A 14,817-nucleotide genomic window follows, 5' to 3' on the forward strand; every position below is an offset into this window, starting at 1 on the left:
GCCCCCGCCGCCTATGCCTGGGGCTCCACCTCCCCCACCTTTACCAGGAGGCGCTCCACCTCCACCCCCACCTCCAGGAAGTGTTCCGCCACCTCCGCCAGGGCTCGCTGGACCGAAGCCTTTCCCAACGCCGCCAACAGGTGGATGGAACGCTCAGAAAGCTAGTAAGTTATTCTTTTTCCCTTATGACATTAAAATCTAATATTTCAGTTCTTGTCATAAGTTAAATTTTCTTTTTTTTGTGCCTCTTTGTCTCTTAGTGTTTAGGAAAGAACCGCTGAATCCACCAGTCAGCATGAAACCATTGTATTGGACACGAATAGTGGTCCCTGTCACAGTCACCATAACCACTCCTGAAACTCCCAGCAATGGTGGTGCGACGGTTACACCACCACCTCTTTGGGAACAGCTGGAGGAGGCCAAGATTGAAGATATGGATGCCTTTACTTCATTGTTCTCAAGACAAGTTATTGAGAGAAAACCCACAAAGAAAAAGACAGAGAAGCCTTCCAAACAGCAGGCTATTAAAATTCTGGACAGTAAACGATCTCAAAACATAGGTATTCTGGCTTCAAGTTTACACAAAGACTTTTCTGAAATAGAACATGGTAAGTAAAACCTAAAATATAATAATTATGAAAACCCATTTTTTTGTTTGCTTAATTCTGTATTTTATTCAACAGCTATATACAACCTTGATACTACAGAGGTTAGCTTAGAAGCCCTTCAACAAATTTATGAAGTGGTTAGTATACACCGGAGTTGTTTTATAATATTGAACCTTACTGAAACCACTCATTCTTTCGCATATTTATTTAAATTATTTTTCTGTTGTAGCGTGCATCAGATGAGGAGCTGCAAGCAATTCGTGCACATGTTTCCAATAGCCCAGATATCCCTCTGGATAAACCAGAACAGTTTCTCTATGAATTAGCTGAGATACCCAATTTTGCAGAAAGAATAGCATGTTTCATGTTCCAATCAGAGTTTGAGGATAGAATTAATAGTATAGAGAGTAAATTAAATAACATAAAAAGCACCTCTGAGGTAATATTTCAATCTGTGCTCCTATCAAAACTAAAATATTTGTTTCGTTGCTTTAATTTTATTCCTTACTGATATTTTTACAGCAACTCATGGAATCAAAAAGCTTAAAGACTGTTCTTGCAATTATTTTGGCCCTGGGAAATTTTATGAATGGAGGCAACAGAACCAGAGGTCAAGCTGATGGGTTTGGATTGGAAATCTTGCCCAAGCTAAGGGATGTGAAGTCATCAGACAATTCGGTAACATTGTGTATTATCTTACATTTTCTGAACAACTTTCATTACTGTCAACTGAGGGGCTGTACTAATTCTATCTTAAATTTTCAGTTAACATTGCTTCACTTCATTGTTCGATCATACATGAAAAAGATATCCGATCCAGTTACAGAGCCCTTGCCAGTTCCTGAACCAGCAGACATTGATAAAGCTGGAACAGTTATGTTTGATGATTTAACTACAGATTTAAAAAAATTGGAAAAGCAACTCCAAGGTATGAATTGTTTTTTAAATTTTAAGTATATTTCTGCCAATGTGTGTGCAAAGTTTGGGAAAAAACAATTTTCTATATTTATAGCATGTGAGACAAAAACAAAGAGGGTTATACTTGCCTCATCTGAGGAGAATCTTCAACCATTCAAAGAAAAGATGGAGACTTTTCTGTTATCTGCTTCAAAGCGGGTTCAGGGAGAGATCGACAGTCTCAAGGAATGCATGGATAGGTAAGAATTGTCTTTGGCTCAGAGCATTATGTTATCCTTCCAGTTATTGCACAACAAAAGATGCTACTTTTCTCTTACAGATTCATCCATTTATTAAAATTCTACCAATACCAACCCAAAGGCACGTCCAATTTAGCAGAAGTTGCTCCCAGAGATTTCTTTCCTCTTTGGTCTCCATTCTGTTCTGATTTTAAAGACATTTGGAAGAAGGAACAACAAAGAATTGCCAAAGAAAAGTATGTTAATAATTTTTCCTCAAAGATGTTTACTTATTGTGAAAATTATGCACCAATGTTTTGTCTTGTTTCAGAATGAATGCAACGAAGAAAAAGGTTGAAAAAATGCAAAATGTTGAGAAAATGAGAAAACAGGAGACTGGATTGGTAAGTCTACTTGTTTGCAGAATGTATAAGACATTGCATGTATCCTCATCGCTAATGTAAAATATGCCCTTCTAGAAAGCAAGACTTCAAAAGAAAATCGCATCAACAACTCCATCATTGAACCCAACACCAACCCAATCGCCAGCTCTTTCACCGAATATTTCTCCAACTCATCAACCATCCTCACCATCAACTAGTAAATCAAAATAAAAAATCACAAAAGTTCCAAATAATTACACTTTAGTTTTATCTGTGAAATCCTAGAAATGTGATCTGTTACAACCAGTTGAGACCAATGTAACCACATGATTTCTATAAAAATTGAGTACCAATGTGGAAAATTAATTAAGCACATGCTAAAGGTACATTTGAATCAATTAAGTAATATGAAATGACTTTTATATATACCAAAGAAATGTGCTCTTTTCTTTTTAAGTAATATTATTAGCTAGGATAAGTCAACCTAATGCTTGCTTTTCCAGAACAGGCATGTAAAGCAAGCCTGTGATTGTTATTGTTTTTATTCTGGTGCTTGAAAGTTCCAAATCCCAGGCTTTCACTAAAATGATATAACATATATTTATGTTAGGGTGGGAAGTTTGCTGGTCATTACAGGACCAATTCAATTTACCAAGACTGGTCTTTTAAATCAATTGTTAACTATGGCTTGATATGTTTTCCACAATGGAAGACTTTTAATAATGTTGTTGTTTGTTTACTACCAAGGGAGAAAAAATAACTCCTTGCTGTGATGCCTTTTTAAAATAATTGGTGGATTAATGAGTCTAAAAATCCCGAGAAGATATTATAAAATTAGGTATCTTCTTATAGACTGGAAAATGCAAAGTGTTGTAAAGTTACTTGCCCACCTTAATATAATCTAAGACTGATTTTAATTATTTTAGGATAAACAGATGCTGTTGCTATATTTTAAAAGTTGTATCTGTTTTTAGGTATTTTAAGGCTGCAATCAGTATTGTATTGTTGATCCATTTTCACTGCTAAGTGTAATGGAATCTTAATCTATTTCGGATTGTAAAGTTTCGATTTTAAATTAATTAACCCTGGCCAATGATTTTGTGTATGTATACGTACATTTTCAAAATAATATGTTGGCATTCATTCCAAATTATGAAAGCATATGTTTAGAATTTTAAACTTCTGCCAGAGTCAACACAAAAAAAAAAATGTGCTCAATGTTCATAATGCTCATGGTTAAATGATAATAAAACACAATGTTGAAACAAACTCGTACCGTTCAAATTATTTCCCCAAGTGAGGAGTCCTCTCAAATTTCCATCCGTTTCATATCCTTCCACGGCTTATCGCGGTCCTTTTCAAGATAACGGCCCACATGTGAGCAGCCGCGTTTGGCCCGGGCGCCGCTCGGCTCGGTCGCACTCGTTACGTTACGGCGGGCGCGTGGCGGCGCGTCCAGGACGAGGACGAGGACGGAGATGGCGCGCCTCTGTTCGGTGGCCGTGGTGGGCGCTCTGGGGCTGGTGCTCCTGGGCTTCCTGGGTCTGCGGGCCGGCCCAATCCCTGCACAAGGTAAAACTAAACGATAACCAAAACAAAATTAAAATAGAGTCGGTCCGAACCGACGTGGACCAGCAAGAGGTCCTTCTCGATCCCGACGACCACTGCTGCATGTTGCAGCGGGGCGAGGCTACGGCCCGGGCGGCCAGGCGTACGGGTAGAGTCCATTCCCTAAATTTTGTCCACCGGCTCGGCCTTTGCTTTCCGAGGTCTATTGTGAGCGTCATTACGATGCGTGAAGACCTGCCGCTGGATGGGTCCCGGCCCTCTGCTAGACCTGCCAACGCCAATGGCAGCCAGCGACCGGCGAGGCGCGATTCGCTGGGGCAGCGTGCGGAGGCGGACGGATGTCTCGGCAGGTCTAGGCAAGGGATTCGACCCTTTTAATGAGCGTAACCCTGCCGTTTATGACGGCAACAAAGCAAGCGGTGCGATTGTTTCCAATTCCTTTGCCGAGCCGGTGGACAAAATTTAGGGAATGGACTCTACGCGACGGTGCGGCCCGGCGCGCACCTCTTCTACTGGCTGTACTACGCGGGGGGCGGCGCCTCGCCGGCGGGGCGGCCGCTCGTCGTGTGGCTGGAGGGCGGGCCCGGCGCCGCCGCCTCCTCGTACGGCAACTTTGGCAAGCTGGGGCCGCTGGACCCCGCGGGGAGGCCGCGCAACGCCAGCTGGGTGAGTATTGGGGTTGGGTTCATCCAGAAAGAACGCCCTTTATTCGCCGTTCCGCAACTGCTAAGATAGAGGCCCTCGTAGCGCCTGATAGGTAGGCAACATCGTACCCGCAGTGCACTCCTGTACCGCGGGGTGGCCTACCCCGAGTCTCGCAGGCGCCGTGCTCCCCTTATTTACCGAATGGATCTGGGGGAAAACGGACGCACTTTCTGGATGTTCCATGGCGGCCGCGACCGAAGGCCAGGTCAGGTGGCCAGGCGCGAGCAGGGTTCAGCCACCCGGCGCTTTCGAAGCGAAGGCGCCGCCAATGATGGCGCCTCCAAGCGCTGGGTAGGCCGACCCGCCAAGCAGCTGTGCGGAGACGGTGGCCCTTCCCGGTGCCCGGTCCCGGTTCCCGTGGGCCCGACTGCAGGACTATAGGCAGGGGAACGTTTGGTGCGCACGTTCACCTGCGAATCGCTCCCTAGGGTAGCGTTTGTTGTCGGATAGCACCTTTAACAGGACATCGAGGACGTCTTTTCGAAGTCGTTGAATATTCTATTTCGTACCGGGAGACCGGGACGCTCCTATGCAACAACACCACCACCACCACCTCACTTCTGTACTCCAGGTGGACGACGTGAACCTCATGTTTGTCGACAGCCCCGTGGCCACAGGGTACAGCTACGTCGACTCAGCGGCTGCCCTGGCGCGAACCAACCGCCAAACGAGCCTCGACCTGGTCGAGTTGATGCGCCAGGTCCTGGATCGTCTCCCGGATCTCAGGACCGTGCCGTTGTACATTTTCGGCGAGTCCTACGGCGGGAAGGTGGCTGCCGAGTTTGGGCTGTGTCTCTATCGGGTGAGTCGCACGTAGAATGGATGGACACTTTGACCTTTTGGGAGTCCATATAGACATAAAATAATTTTTCAGGAAATTGCGAACGGCCGACTGGCGGCCAACTTAAAAGGGGTTGTGATGGGTGACTCTTGGCTCTCCGGAGTGGATCACGTCGAGTCCTGGTCGCCCTATCTGTTTCACCTGGTGAGTGTCCCACCTTGTGCACCCCTTGTGCTTCCCTCCCGGCCATGTTACGGTAGTCTGGCGCGCGACGCTCACCGCTGCGCAGGGCCTGCTCGACAGCCGCGGGAAGTCCCAGCTTGCCGCGGCGGCCGCTAGAGCGCGCGCAGCTGCCGAGGCCGGCGAGTGGCGATACGCCACGAGTCTGTGGTCCTCGACGTGGACCATGATGTCCAACCTGACCGAGGGGGTCAACATTTACAACTTTATGGTCCCAGCCAAAGCCGATGGCAGTAAGTGAATAAGTGTGTTTGGAGCCCATTCCCATTCCGGATCGTATTCGTTTGGTGGAAGATTCAGATGAACCGATCGATTGCAGAAAAGGGGGGCAAACCCGCCGTGCCGTGCGGGTCCGCCGAGCTGATGAACGGCGAGGTGCGGCGGGCGCTGGGGCTGCCGAGCACGGTCCTGCACCAGAACGACAACAGCCAGGTGTTCGTGGCGCAGTACGACGAGTTCATGAAGCCCGCCACCGAGGCCATGGAGGGTCTCCTGGGCCAGACGGACCTCGACGTGCTGGTCTACGCCGGACAGTGCGACGTCTTCACCAATATGGCGGGTGAGTTGAAAAGTTGGACTCTGTTACAATTATTTACCACGATCGGTATTTTTGAGCAGACTAAAATCTGACGATACGAGCTTGTCCTCCCAGGTACCATGGCGTGGCTGGACCGCCTGAGCTGGCCGCTCGCCGAGGCGTTTCGCGCCGCGCCCCGAAGCCCTCTGATCGTCGGCGGGGAGGTGGCGGGCGCCCTCCGACGGGTGGGCCGCCTGACCGCGCTCTGGGTTCACCGAGCCGGCCACATGGTGGCCACCGACTACCCCGCCGCGGCCGCGGCCATCCTGAAGCTCGCCACCAACAGCAGCACTCCAACGAGTGGGTGCACCGGCCGTGTGTCAGGGCCACGACACAACAGTCAGCGGGCTTGCCTACCCTCCTGGGGGCCATGGCGCATTCCGCATACTGTTGTGCCGTAGCCCTGAGCCCTGACACGCTGTGTGTGTACAAAGTACAGAGAGGAATACACAAAAACAAACACTAAATGATAAAACTCGTCATTTATTTTAGAACGCGATCGATAATAAAGCATTCCGGTAAAGCTAAAATGCAGAAGAATGGAGGGAACAAGAAAACGGAAGTCACATGTTAAAGCATAGCGAGTTCCGTTTTCTTTTTTCCCGCATTCTTCACCGTTTTAGCTTTACCGGAATGCTTTATTGATTAACTAGTTCATAAATCACAAACACCGATTAAGCGTCTACATTGTTTCCTGTTTTCTTGTTTAGCCCAGTGACCCTCTTGAGCACCTCGATGGAGGCGGCGGGGTTGTCGGCGGGGACCTGAGGGAATAGGTAACGGATGCGATAAGTCTCCCCTGAGTGACTGCGCGCGAGGCGAGGCAAGGCTTCCTCTGTGCGCTTACCATGTGGCCTGCCCTGCTGATCCAGTAGAATGCGAGCCGACTAGTATCCTTGACGAATCCCTCGATGATGTTGTCGACTACCAACGGTTCGCGAGTTGCCTGGTTTACCCAGAAGTCACCCATCTTCCAGTGGAGTCGCTCGACCCACGCCAGGGTGCCTGAAACAAAAGTATACAATAATAAAATGGTGTTTTCCCCGTCTGAAAAACGGCGTGTTTATTAAATGTTGGAGGCCGTGCCGTAATCACCTGGTGTATCGACAATGAGGTCGAGCTGTCCCGAAAGAACCACTACTTTGACGTCCGTCTCGTTGAGCAGCTGTTCCACTGGACGAAAAAAGAATACAAGAAACGACATCATCACGACCTCATCATGACCTCACCAACACCAACACCCTAGCTGTCCCGCGGCAGCCCAACCACTCACCGATGCTGGTGACGGGCTTCATAAAGTCGGTGCCCAGCGCGTTGAACACGGCGCTGCTGGAGGTCTGGTGGCGCACGGCGTCCGGGATGACACCCAGGGCCGGCTTCACCTTCTCGTCCATCAGCTTGTTGAGGTCGTCGTCGCTCGCGCTGACCACGTGGTTATGGTAGAGCACCTCTGAAAAGTAAGAGCACAGGGGGCAGCAGGTCACGAGTAGTCGTTGCGTAACCCCCTCGGCCCCCCGGGTCGCACACGATACCCGCCCCGTCCCCGGTCGTCGTCGCCACACCACAACGGTCGCCGTCGGTGTCTCCGAGTGTCTCTCGGCTGACAAGGCTTATCCAGACTTTATGACCGCGGTCGACGTTTGAACGTACACGCTCTTTTGTTTTTGTCCCCCAAAAAACACACAAAAAAAGCAAACAAACCGCAACGTACACATCAGCTAAGCCCGCCGTGTGTGTTCAAGGAAGGGCGACGCGGCGGACCGAAACCACAATTCGCGAATTATGGAAATGATCCTTGTATCGTTAACGAGGTTTTACTGCGGCAGCTCACAGCCGCAGCCGATGCATTATGCCCGCTAAAAATCGACATTGTAATCACTTTCTGATCAGCAAAGTGCAGTCAAACACTTTCGCCTTGGGGACTTTTTGAACCTATTTCTGAAGTGGATTGCTGATAATGGTTTGAGCAATGAGCATGACCCCCACCTACCCATCGGCTTCCTGGCGGTCGGACCGCGAAGGCGACCGCGGTAGCTGCCCTCCTCTCCGGCCTGGATTTTCGACAGAATGTTGTAGAAGTCGACGCCGAACGTGAGCGAGTCTATGTCCCCCTCGAGGTTCCCCCACTCGTCCGTGGCCTCGTCCCAGAGGCCGTTCTCGACGAAGTCCTTTGTCTGTAGCGCCCCCTTCATGATGAGGTTGTACCCGTTGGTGTCCACCATGCCCTGCAACAACGCGCGGCGCCAGAGAGGCGCATCAAAAGACCGCAAAGCTCCTCTGCCAAGTTCCTCGTTCACTTTACGACACCAGAAGTCACATATCAAACCGTTTTTATTATTTCTTAAAAAACGTTTACGGCCTCTTTAAGCTCGCCAGACGACGGCAAAACCATGCAAACTATGTAAAAGAATAACAAAATGGCAAGGGAATGGTGGACCTTGCAAATTGATACAGCCTCACTCCGCGCTGTTCCGTCGCGTCGCGGGACCGGTCATCGCGGACAAGGGAACCTATTTGTTCTCGTTTGTCATCGATGTCCTGACCACTTCCCGTTCCCGCCCTGCCTCTCTTGTTACGCGGGCCCCACACGCACCAACCTAGAAAGTCACCGTTGCGGGCCGCCAGCCTGACGCGGGCCGCCTTCTCCTTGGTGATACGACTCATGATGTTGTAGAAGTCGACGCCGTCCGTGACCTCCAGCGTCACCGACTCGGCCCGCCCCCACAACTGCAACGCCTCGAAGAAGCGCCCGCGCTCGACGGCCCGCTGCGTGAGCTGCGCCACGGCGTCCAGCTTGCCGAAGCCGCGCTGGTCCACCATGCCCTGCGTGCGCGTCCGAGGACACAACGGATTATCCCCCGGATTACCCCCGGATTCACCCCGAATTACCCCCATACCAACTCCCGAATTACCCCCAAACCAACTCAGATCAACCCCGATTCAACCCGAATTAGCCCCAGATTCACCTCGGATCAACCCCAGATACCCCGGATTAACTCCAGATCACCCCAGACGAAACCCAGATCAGCCCCCCCCGGATCGACACAGGCCGTGTCCAGCGCATTGCCCAAGAGTCGTTTTCCCCTCGCCGATACCTCCCCGTTCTTGCTCCGCACTCACCGTGTGCAGCAGGTAGGGCGCCCAGGTCATGACGGAGTCGATGGGGGAGATCCAGGAGTCGCCGAGCGCCACGCCCTTGAGGTTGCTGAGCACGTTGCCGGCCTTCTGCTCCTGTGGGCCGAGAGGCGTAGCATGTGTCATGTCGTCGGTCCGAGTGAGGCAGAGGCACGTCACCTTGCTGAGCGGACGCCTGGGCGGGTGGGCCAGCCCGCCGGACGCGCCGGTGCTGCGGGATAGTCTACCTCGCAGGCGACCTCGCAAGCGGGAGCTCTCAACTTACCTCGTACAGCCTCAGGGCGAACTCTGCCGTCATCTTGCCGCCGTACGACTCGCAAAAGATGTAGAGCGGCGTCTTCTGGAACTGCGGGTAGGTCTTCATGAAGCCCTTGGTGAAGGCGACCAGGTCCGCCGCGATCTGCTTGTTGTCGGTGGCGAGCTGCGAGTAGTGGTCCACGTAGCTGTAGCCCGTGCCCACGGGGTTGTCGATGAAGAGAACGTTGACGTGTTTCACCTGGAACAGGCCGGGCGCGCTAAGTGGGGAGTCCCTCTTGACCCGCTTGGGCGGGGGCCAATATGGGCGGGCTTAAACGCTTACCCACGTCGAGTTCCTTCTCTTGAGGTTCGCGTCCAGGGGCCCCAGCTCCATGAAGTTGCCGTACGACGTGGAGGAGGCGCCGGGCCCGCCCTGCAGCCAGATGACGAGCGGCTTGTCGGCGGGCTTGACGGCGGACTTGTCCTCGGGCTGGATGTAGTACAGCCAGTAGAACATGTGCGCGCCGTCGCGCACGTCCACGTAGCCGAACTCTTGGTCGCCGTCGCCGAAGCCCTTCCTGGCCTGCACGCCGTCGGGGCCGGCCGCGAGGAGGACGGCCAGCACGGCGCACGCCGCCGCCACCGTGTAAGCGCTCATGTTGTCTCCGGGCGTTAACGGTGCACACTGGCGCGACGGGGCGCCTTGCAGCCGCTCTGCAGGGCGTGTGGTCGCTCCGCCCCGCTATATGCCCCGCTATCTCTCTCCCACTCGTGCCCGATGATAAGGGCGCGGACCGCAGGTAGAGAGAGAGAGAGAGACTTAGATACACCCAATCACGGACGGGTCGAGCCCGAAAACGTGGGGTCGTGCCGTGAGTGGCGCAGTTAGAACCGTCTGTGAGAGTCGCGCGCTGCCCCGCACGCCCTGCTCGGCCTGCTCGGCCTGCTCGGCCTGCTCGGCTAGACGCCCCCGCCAGCGAGGTGACGAGGCATACCGCGTCGGCCCGCGCGGCAAGTGGGCCGACTGATAAGGGGAAATAATAATCAGTCGAGTGTTTTGATTTGTCACACATTTCCGTTTTATTGGCTAACTCTCTCTTCTGAAACGCGTTCAGCTTTGGTACTTATTCTAAGTGACTAGTCGGCGCGGTGTGCCGCAGTTATTCAGTCGTTATTTCTCTCTTGTCGAATTCGGTCACCTGCCTGAGCATCTCGATGGACGCGGCTGGGTTGTCGGCGGGCACCTGGTGGGGCAGGAAGGGTGGGGAGTGCACAGTGGAACCGTTTTTGTCGAGTACAAGCTCAATAAGACGGATCATCACTCACCATGTGGCCGGCCCGGTTGATCCAGTAGAAACTGAACTTGCCGGCGCTCTTGACGAAGCCCTCTAGGATGCCGTCGACGGCGAGGGCGCGGCGCGGCGCCTTGGTGACCCAGTACTCGCCCATGCGCCACTTGAGCCTCTCGGCCCACGCCAGGGTGCCCGGCGTGGACACGATCAGGTCGAGCTGGCCGTTGAACACGACGACCTTGAGGTCCGTCTCCGAGAGCAGGCGCTCGACTGTGGCGACGGCAAGGGCAGGCTCATCAGAATAATAACTCATCAGGGCGGCAGACCCGAGAAACAGTCGTGAGCTTACCGATGTGGGTGACGGGCTTCATGAAGTCGGCGTACAGCGCGTTGAACACCTGCGCGCTGGTGGTGCGGAAGCGCACGCGCTCGGGGACCACTCCCAGGGCGGGCTTGACGCGCATGTTCATGAGGGCGTCGAGGCGCTCGTCCGGGGCGATGCGCTCCGACATGACCCGGAACAGGAAATCTGCGCAAAGGGCGAGCTATACTCAGCGCACTCGGCGGCGTCTAGCGACGACATGGGCCACGACGGTCGTTTTAGAGTGCAATAAAAATTCGCGCAAGCGTCCACTGCAGCGCTGGAGGACACTCAACCTGTGGTGGCGCTCTTAGCTTTGGGCTCCTCCTCCCTGGCCTCGACGGGCATCAAGATGTTGTAGAAGTCGGCGTGCCGGGTGGCGGCCAGCACGTCGCCCTCGACGGCCTCCCAGCGGCGCGTGGCCTCGCGCCACTTGCCCACCGCGGCCGCCGCGCTGGACTTGTTGGCGGCGACCTGGACGGCGCGGTGGCCCCGCCTGTCCACCATGCCCTGGGGAGGGGAGCGGGGGGCGGTCATGTACTCCAACGGCGTCCTCTGCACGTCCGCGGCAGCGCGCGCTCAGGGCATGGTGGACGCGGCGGCGGGCTGGCGGTGGAGCTCGCGGGGGCACGCACGGGTGAACAGACAGGGTCTGCATCAGCCTACTCGTACCTGTGCTGTTGTCGGCCCGGGCGTGGGCCTTGGTCGGCATCCTGTCCAGGATGTTGTAGAAGGACACGCCCTGCGTGACCCGCGAGATGGTCAGCTCGGTCTGCGACCAGAGGAGTGTGGCCTGCGCGTGCTGGCCGCGGAGCACCGCCCTCTGAGTCTGCTGCGCCACTCTGTCCACCGCCTTGTAGCCCTCCGTGTCCACCATGCCCTGCGCATTGCGATACGCGTTGCAGAGCGGCCCGACGACGCCCCGGGCGACAAACAAGTTGACGAGGTGGAGGGACTTACAGTCTGCAGCAGGTAGTTGGCCCACGACAGGACCGTGTCGACGGGGGAGATCCACGCGTCGCCTAGCGCCACACCCTGGATGTTCACGTCGATCGTGCCCGCCTTCTTCTCCTGGAAATAGCAGAAACCACGCAAAATATTAATAAACATTTTTCAGTGAAACAACCATCTGCTACCTTATTGTTGGTTTTCCGTACCTTAAACAGGTTTAGCGCAAACTCGGCCGCCATCTTGCCTCCGTATGACTCGCTGAACACGTAGACGGGTATGTTCCTGAACTGGGGGTGCCTCTTGAGGAAGCCGCGCGTCAGCTCCACCAGATCGGACGCGATCTGCTTGTTGTTGGTGGTGAGCTTGGACGTGCTGTCCACGTAGCTGAAGCCCGTCCCCACCGGGTTGTCCACGAACATGACATTCACGTACTTGACCTGGGGGCACCTCACGTATGAGCCGCAAAGTCCATCAGCCTCGTACGCGCAACAACCAACGCGTGTCGCACTGCACCATCACAAACACTAACCCAGGTCGCGTTCCTGGCGTTGAGGTTCGAGTCGAGGGGTCCGATCTCTTCAAAGTTGCCGAAGGAGGTGGAGGAGGCGCCGGGGCCGCCCTGGAGCCAGAGGACGAGCGGCTTGTCGGCCGGCGTGTCGCCGCCGTTGACGTAGTACAGCCAGTAGAACATGTGGGCGCCGTCGCGCACGTCCACGTAGCCGTACTCCTGGCCGCCGTCGCCGAAGCCGCGCCTGCGCCGGACGATACCTGGAGGGGCGCCGCGGGCGCGGGGCGGACACAAGGGGCGTTAACGACACTCGCTGTGAGGCGCCCGCCGGCGGGCAGTCGAACCCGTCAAACGGGCGCCCGTCCCTGACAGATACGCCGCTACACACCCTGAGCTTGTCTCGCACCTCCAAACTGCACGCCCGGCCCGGCCCGGCCCGCCCCGGGGGCCCCCGCCACACCACGGCGGCAATGAAAAACTTTTCCTCTTTAGCGAACTAGAAACTCATATTTCGTCGAGCGCTGTTGTTGCTCCACCGCTTCCTCAAGAGCGGTTGGCCCAACGCCGGGCCGGCCGGTTACTCGATCGCACTCAGACACTCTCTCTCACACACACGCTCAAGGCTCGTCGCGGACCATGTTCGACGCCTACCTCGGGCGTGACCGGCGATGGCGGTCAGCAGTGCGAGCGCCACCAGCAGCCTGCAGCCCTTGTGCTCCGGGGCGCGCATCGTCGGGGAGGGTCTTGTCGTGGTGCGAGGCCGAGCGGGCTGGCGTGGCGGCGGCGGCGCGGCGATGGCACTGCGGTGGGAAGCGGCCGACAGGGGCGTCGCGGCGGCGCGGGCGGCACGGTGCGGTACGGTACGGTGTCACCGGCCGCCGGCGCCTGCCCATTTATACGGCAATGACTCTGCTGCACCCGCGCCACCCGCGCCCAGGCGCCCACATGTGGCGGACCTACAACGGCACCTCGCATCCCTCTCCCTCGCTCCCTATAAATTTCTCCCTTTCCCTTGCCCCTCTCTCGCTCTCTCTCTCTCTCCCTCTCTCTCTCCCTCTCTCTCTCCCCTGTCTCTCTCTCCGTCTCTCGCCCGGCGCCGGCTGGCGGCGGGCCTTGGTGGCTATCACCCTCACCAAGCCCTCACCACGCCGGTATCGGCATCGGCTCGACTCCATGATGGGCGATGACTTTGCCTCGGCAGTACGAACAAGTTTCGCCTTCTCTCTGACCTTACGTACCGCAACTCTTTACTTTTCATCACCAATAAGGACGGATTCCCAGAGAAACCAGTGAGAAGTGTGCCTGGTAGGTGGGCAACACATCGCACCCGTCTGTCGTACTGCCTACCCGCCAGGCGCGGTTCCAACCGGTCCCACCCGGTTCTACCCGGTTCCACCAGAGGAACCCGGATAACTCTGATGCGTCCTTAGGTAATTCGAAAGTGTACTTAGGTAACGTGGGCTTGGGTCAACCCCGTCAACCCGGTTCCTACCCAGGCGGGTTCACACGGTGGTTGCGCGCTGAGGGCACTGTTTCAGCGAAGTCATGTCAAGAATCAGACAACACATTTCAAATAATAACAACGACCAACGACGATTGTGATTGGATTTCAGTGTCACACTCAGGTTCGTTGGTGTTCGCGTGTGTGCCACTTATAATTGGAAGCCGCGGCCTACATTGTCGGTCGGAGTGACGACAAGCCCGCATGGCCCACCGCCGGGCCACCGGGAGCAAGCCCGGCCCACCCGGGCCCACCCCGCCCGCCACGATTCGGTGACGCGCGGTCCTCAATGCATATCGCGGGATCCAGGGCGGCGCCGGGCGGGCGAGCCCGGATGGGCCGGCGGCGCTGGGCCGAACATGACAGCCAGAGGGGGCCACCTGGTCCGGCCGGCCGGCCCACCCCGCCCACCTCACGACGTGGCGGTGGGGCGGCGGAGGCGGCAGCGGCGCACTCCGTGGCCTTGGAACTGGGTCACTGGGCCGCAGAGGAGCTGCATGGCGTGTCCTGCAGCAGGGCGTTGCATTTCATTCCACTCTGACGGGATTCACGGGCGTGCAGGCCTCGGCCGGCCTCGGCGCAGCAGCAGGACCTCCAGCTCGCGGCGCGGCGCCCTTGTGTCGCAAACGAAGACTGTTTTCCGGGGCGCCAAGAGAAACTGGAGGGTCTGTTCGCTCAAGCTTGAGACTTGATAAACTGGTGGCAATTAATTTATTTTTGAAAAAGAAAATTCACCCATATCATTAAGTTTATATTTAGCGAAGCCCATTACTCCACTGACCGGAAAAGTTTCATTCTGTTTGTTTGTCTGTTTGTCTGTTTGTCCGTCTGTA

General features: G+C 55.0%; 4 protein-coding genes across 9 annotated transcripts in view; 2 read left to right on the forward strand and 2 right to left on the reverse strand.

The window, feature by feature from the left end:
• The window catches only part of LOC113217061 (protein cappuccino), a 14,513-nt gene extending 12,129 nt beyond the window's left edge, over positions 1–2,384 (forward strand). The window contains exons 12-21 of the mRNA XM_052272799.1: positions 8–164; positions 261–608; positions 684–745; positions 838–1,047; positions 1,131–1,286; positions 1,374–1,536; positions 1,621–1,765; positions 1,846–2,001; positions 2,076–2,148; positions 2,224–2,384. Coding sequence (XP_052128759.1) covers positions 8–164; positions 261–608; positions 684–745; positions 838–1,047; positions 1,131–1,286; positions 1,374–1,536; positions 1,621–1,765; positions 1,846–2,001; positions 2,076–2,148; positions 2,224–2,358 — 1,605 coding nt within the window. The 3' untranslated portion in view covers positions 2,359–2,384. The remainder of the gene's footprint in view (positions 1–7; positions 165–260; positions 609–683; positions 746–837; positions 1,048–1,130; positions 1,287–1,373; positions 1,537–1,620; positions 1,766–1,845; positions 2,002–2,075; positions 2,149–2,223) is intronic.
• A 1,145-nt stretch (positions 2,385–3,529) lies between these two features.
• LOC113210051 (retinoid-inducible serine carboxypeptidase-like) lies at positions 3,530–7,054 on the forward strand. Of its 3 annotated transcripts, XM_026427867.2 has the most exons (8): positions 3,530–3,699; positions 3,808–3,845; positions 4,174–4,362; positions 4,973–5,203; positions 5,276–5,386; positions 5,472–5,655; positions 5,742–5,981; positions 6,075–7,054. In XM_026427867.2, exons 1-8 carry the CDS (start codon positions 3,606–3,608, stop codon positions 6,398–6,400), a joined length of 1,413 nt encoding a protein of 470 aa, XP_026283652.2. In that variant the 5' UTR covers positions 3,530–3,605; the 3' UTR covers positions 6,401–7,054. The 3 variants fall into 3 exon arrangements, with proteins under 3 accessions (XP_026283652.2, XP_052128743.1, XP_052128742.1); XM_052272783.1 differs by lacking the exon at positions 4,174–4,362 and having other exon boundaries at positions 3,808–3,844; positions 5,005–5,203; XM_052272782.1 differs by having other exon boundaries at positions 3,588–3,699; positions 3,808–4,362; positions 5,005–5,203.
• Positions 6,467–10,262, reverse strand: LOC113210050 (retinoid-inducible serine carboxypeptidase-like). Of its 3 annotated transcripts, none has more exons than XM_026427866.2 (8): positions 9,715–10,253; positions 9,400–9,630; positions 9,120–9,230; positions 8,597–8,822; positions 7,273–7,449; positions 7,095–7,172; positions 6,847–7,004; positions 6,467–6,763 (listed from the first exon to the last, which is right to left on the reverse strand). In XM_026427866.2, the coding sequence occupies exons 1-8, from the start codon at positions 10,027–10,029 to the stop codon at positions 6,674–6,676; spliced, it is 1,386 nt and encodes a 461-aa protein (XP_026283651.2). In that variant the 5' UTR covers positions 10,030–10,253; the 3' UTR covers positions 6,467–6,673. The 3 variants fall into 3 exon arrangements, with proteins under 3 accessions (XP_026283651.2, XP_026283650.2, XP_052128744.1); XM_026427865.2 differs by lacking the exon at positions 8,597–8,822 and adding an exon at positions 7,990–8,224 and having other exon boundaries at positions 9,715–10,232; XM_052272784.1 differs by lacking the exons at positions 6,467–6,763; positions 6,847–7,004; positions 7,095–7,172 and adding an exon at positions 7,990–8,224 and having other exon boundaries at positions 7,398–7,449; positions 9,715–10,262.
• Positions 10,263–10,408: 146 nt separating this feature from the next.
• LOC113210040 (retinoid-inducible serine carboxypeptidase-like) lies at positions 10,409–13,333 on the reverse strand. Of its 2 annotated transcripts, none has more exons than XM_052272785.1 (8): positions 13,135–13,333; positions 12,505–12,743; positions 12,182–12,412; positions 11,985–12,095; positions 11,321–11,534; positions 11,013–11,192; positions 10,698–10,933; positions 10,409–10,615 (listed from the first exon to the last, which is right to left on the reverse strand). In XM_052272785.1, exons 1-8 carry the CDS (start codon positions 13,211–13,213, stop codon positions 10,532–10,534), a joined length of 1,374 nt encoding a protein of 457 aa, XP_052128745.1. In that variant the 5' UTR covers positions 13,214–13,333; the 3' UTR covers positions 10,409–10,531. The 2 variants fall into 2 exon arrangements, with proteins under 2 accessions (XP_052128745.1, XP_026283639.1); XM_026427854.2 differs by lacking the exon at positions 11,321–11,534 and adding an exon at positions 11,697–11,904 and having other exon boundaries at positions 10,411–10,615.
• Between the last annotated feature and the right edge of the window lie 1,484 nt (positions 13,334–14,817).

The sequence above is a fragment of the Frankliniella occidentalis genome, unplaced genomic scaffold (genome assembly GCF_000697945.3).
Source record: "Frankliniella occidentalis isolate FOCC.00 unplaced genomic scaffold, Focc_3.1 Scaffold225, whole genome shotgun sequence".
In the NCBI taxonomy this organism is placed as follows: domain Eukaryota; kingdom Metazoa; phylum Arthropoda; class Insecta; order Thysanoptera; family Thripidae; genus Frankliniella; species Frankliniella occidentalis.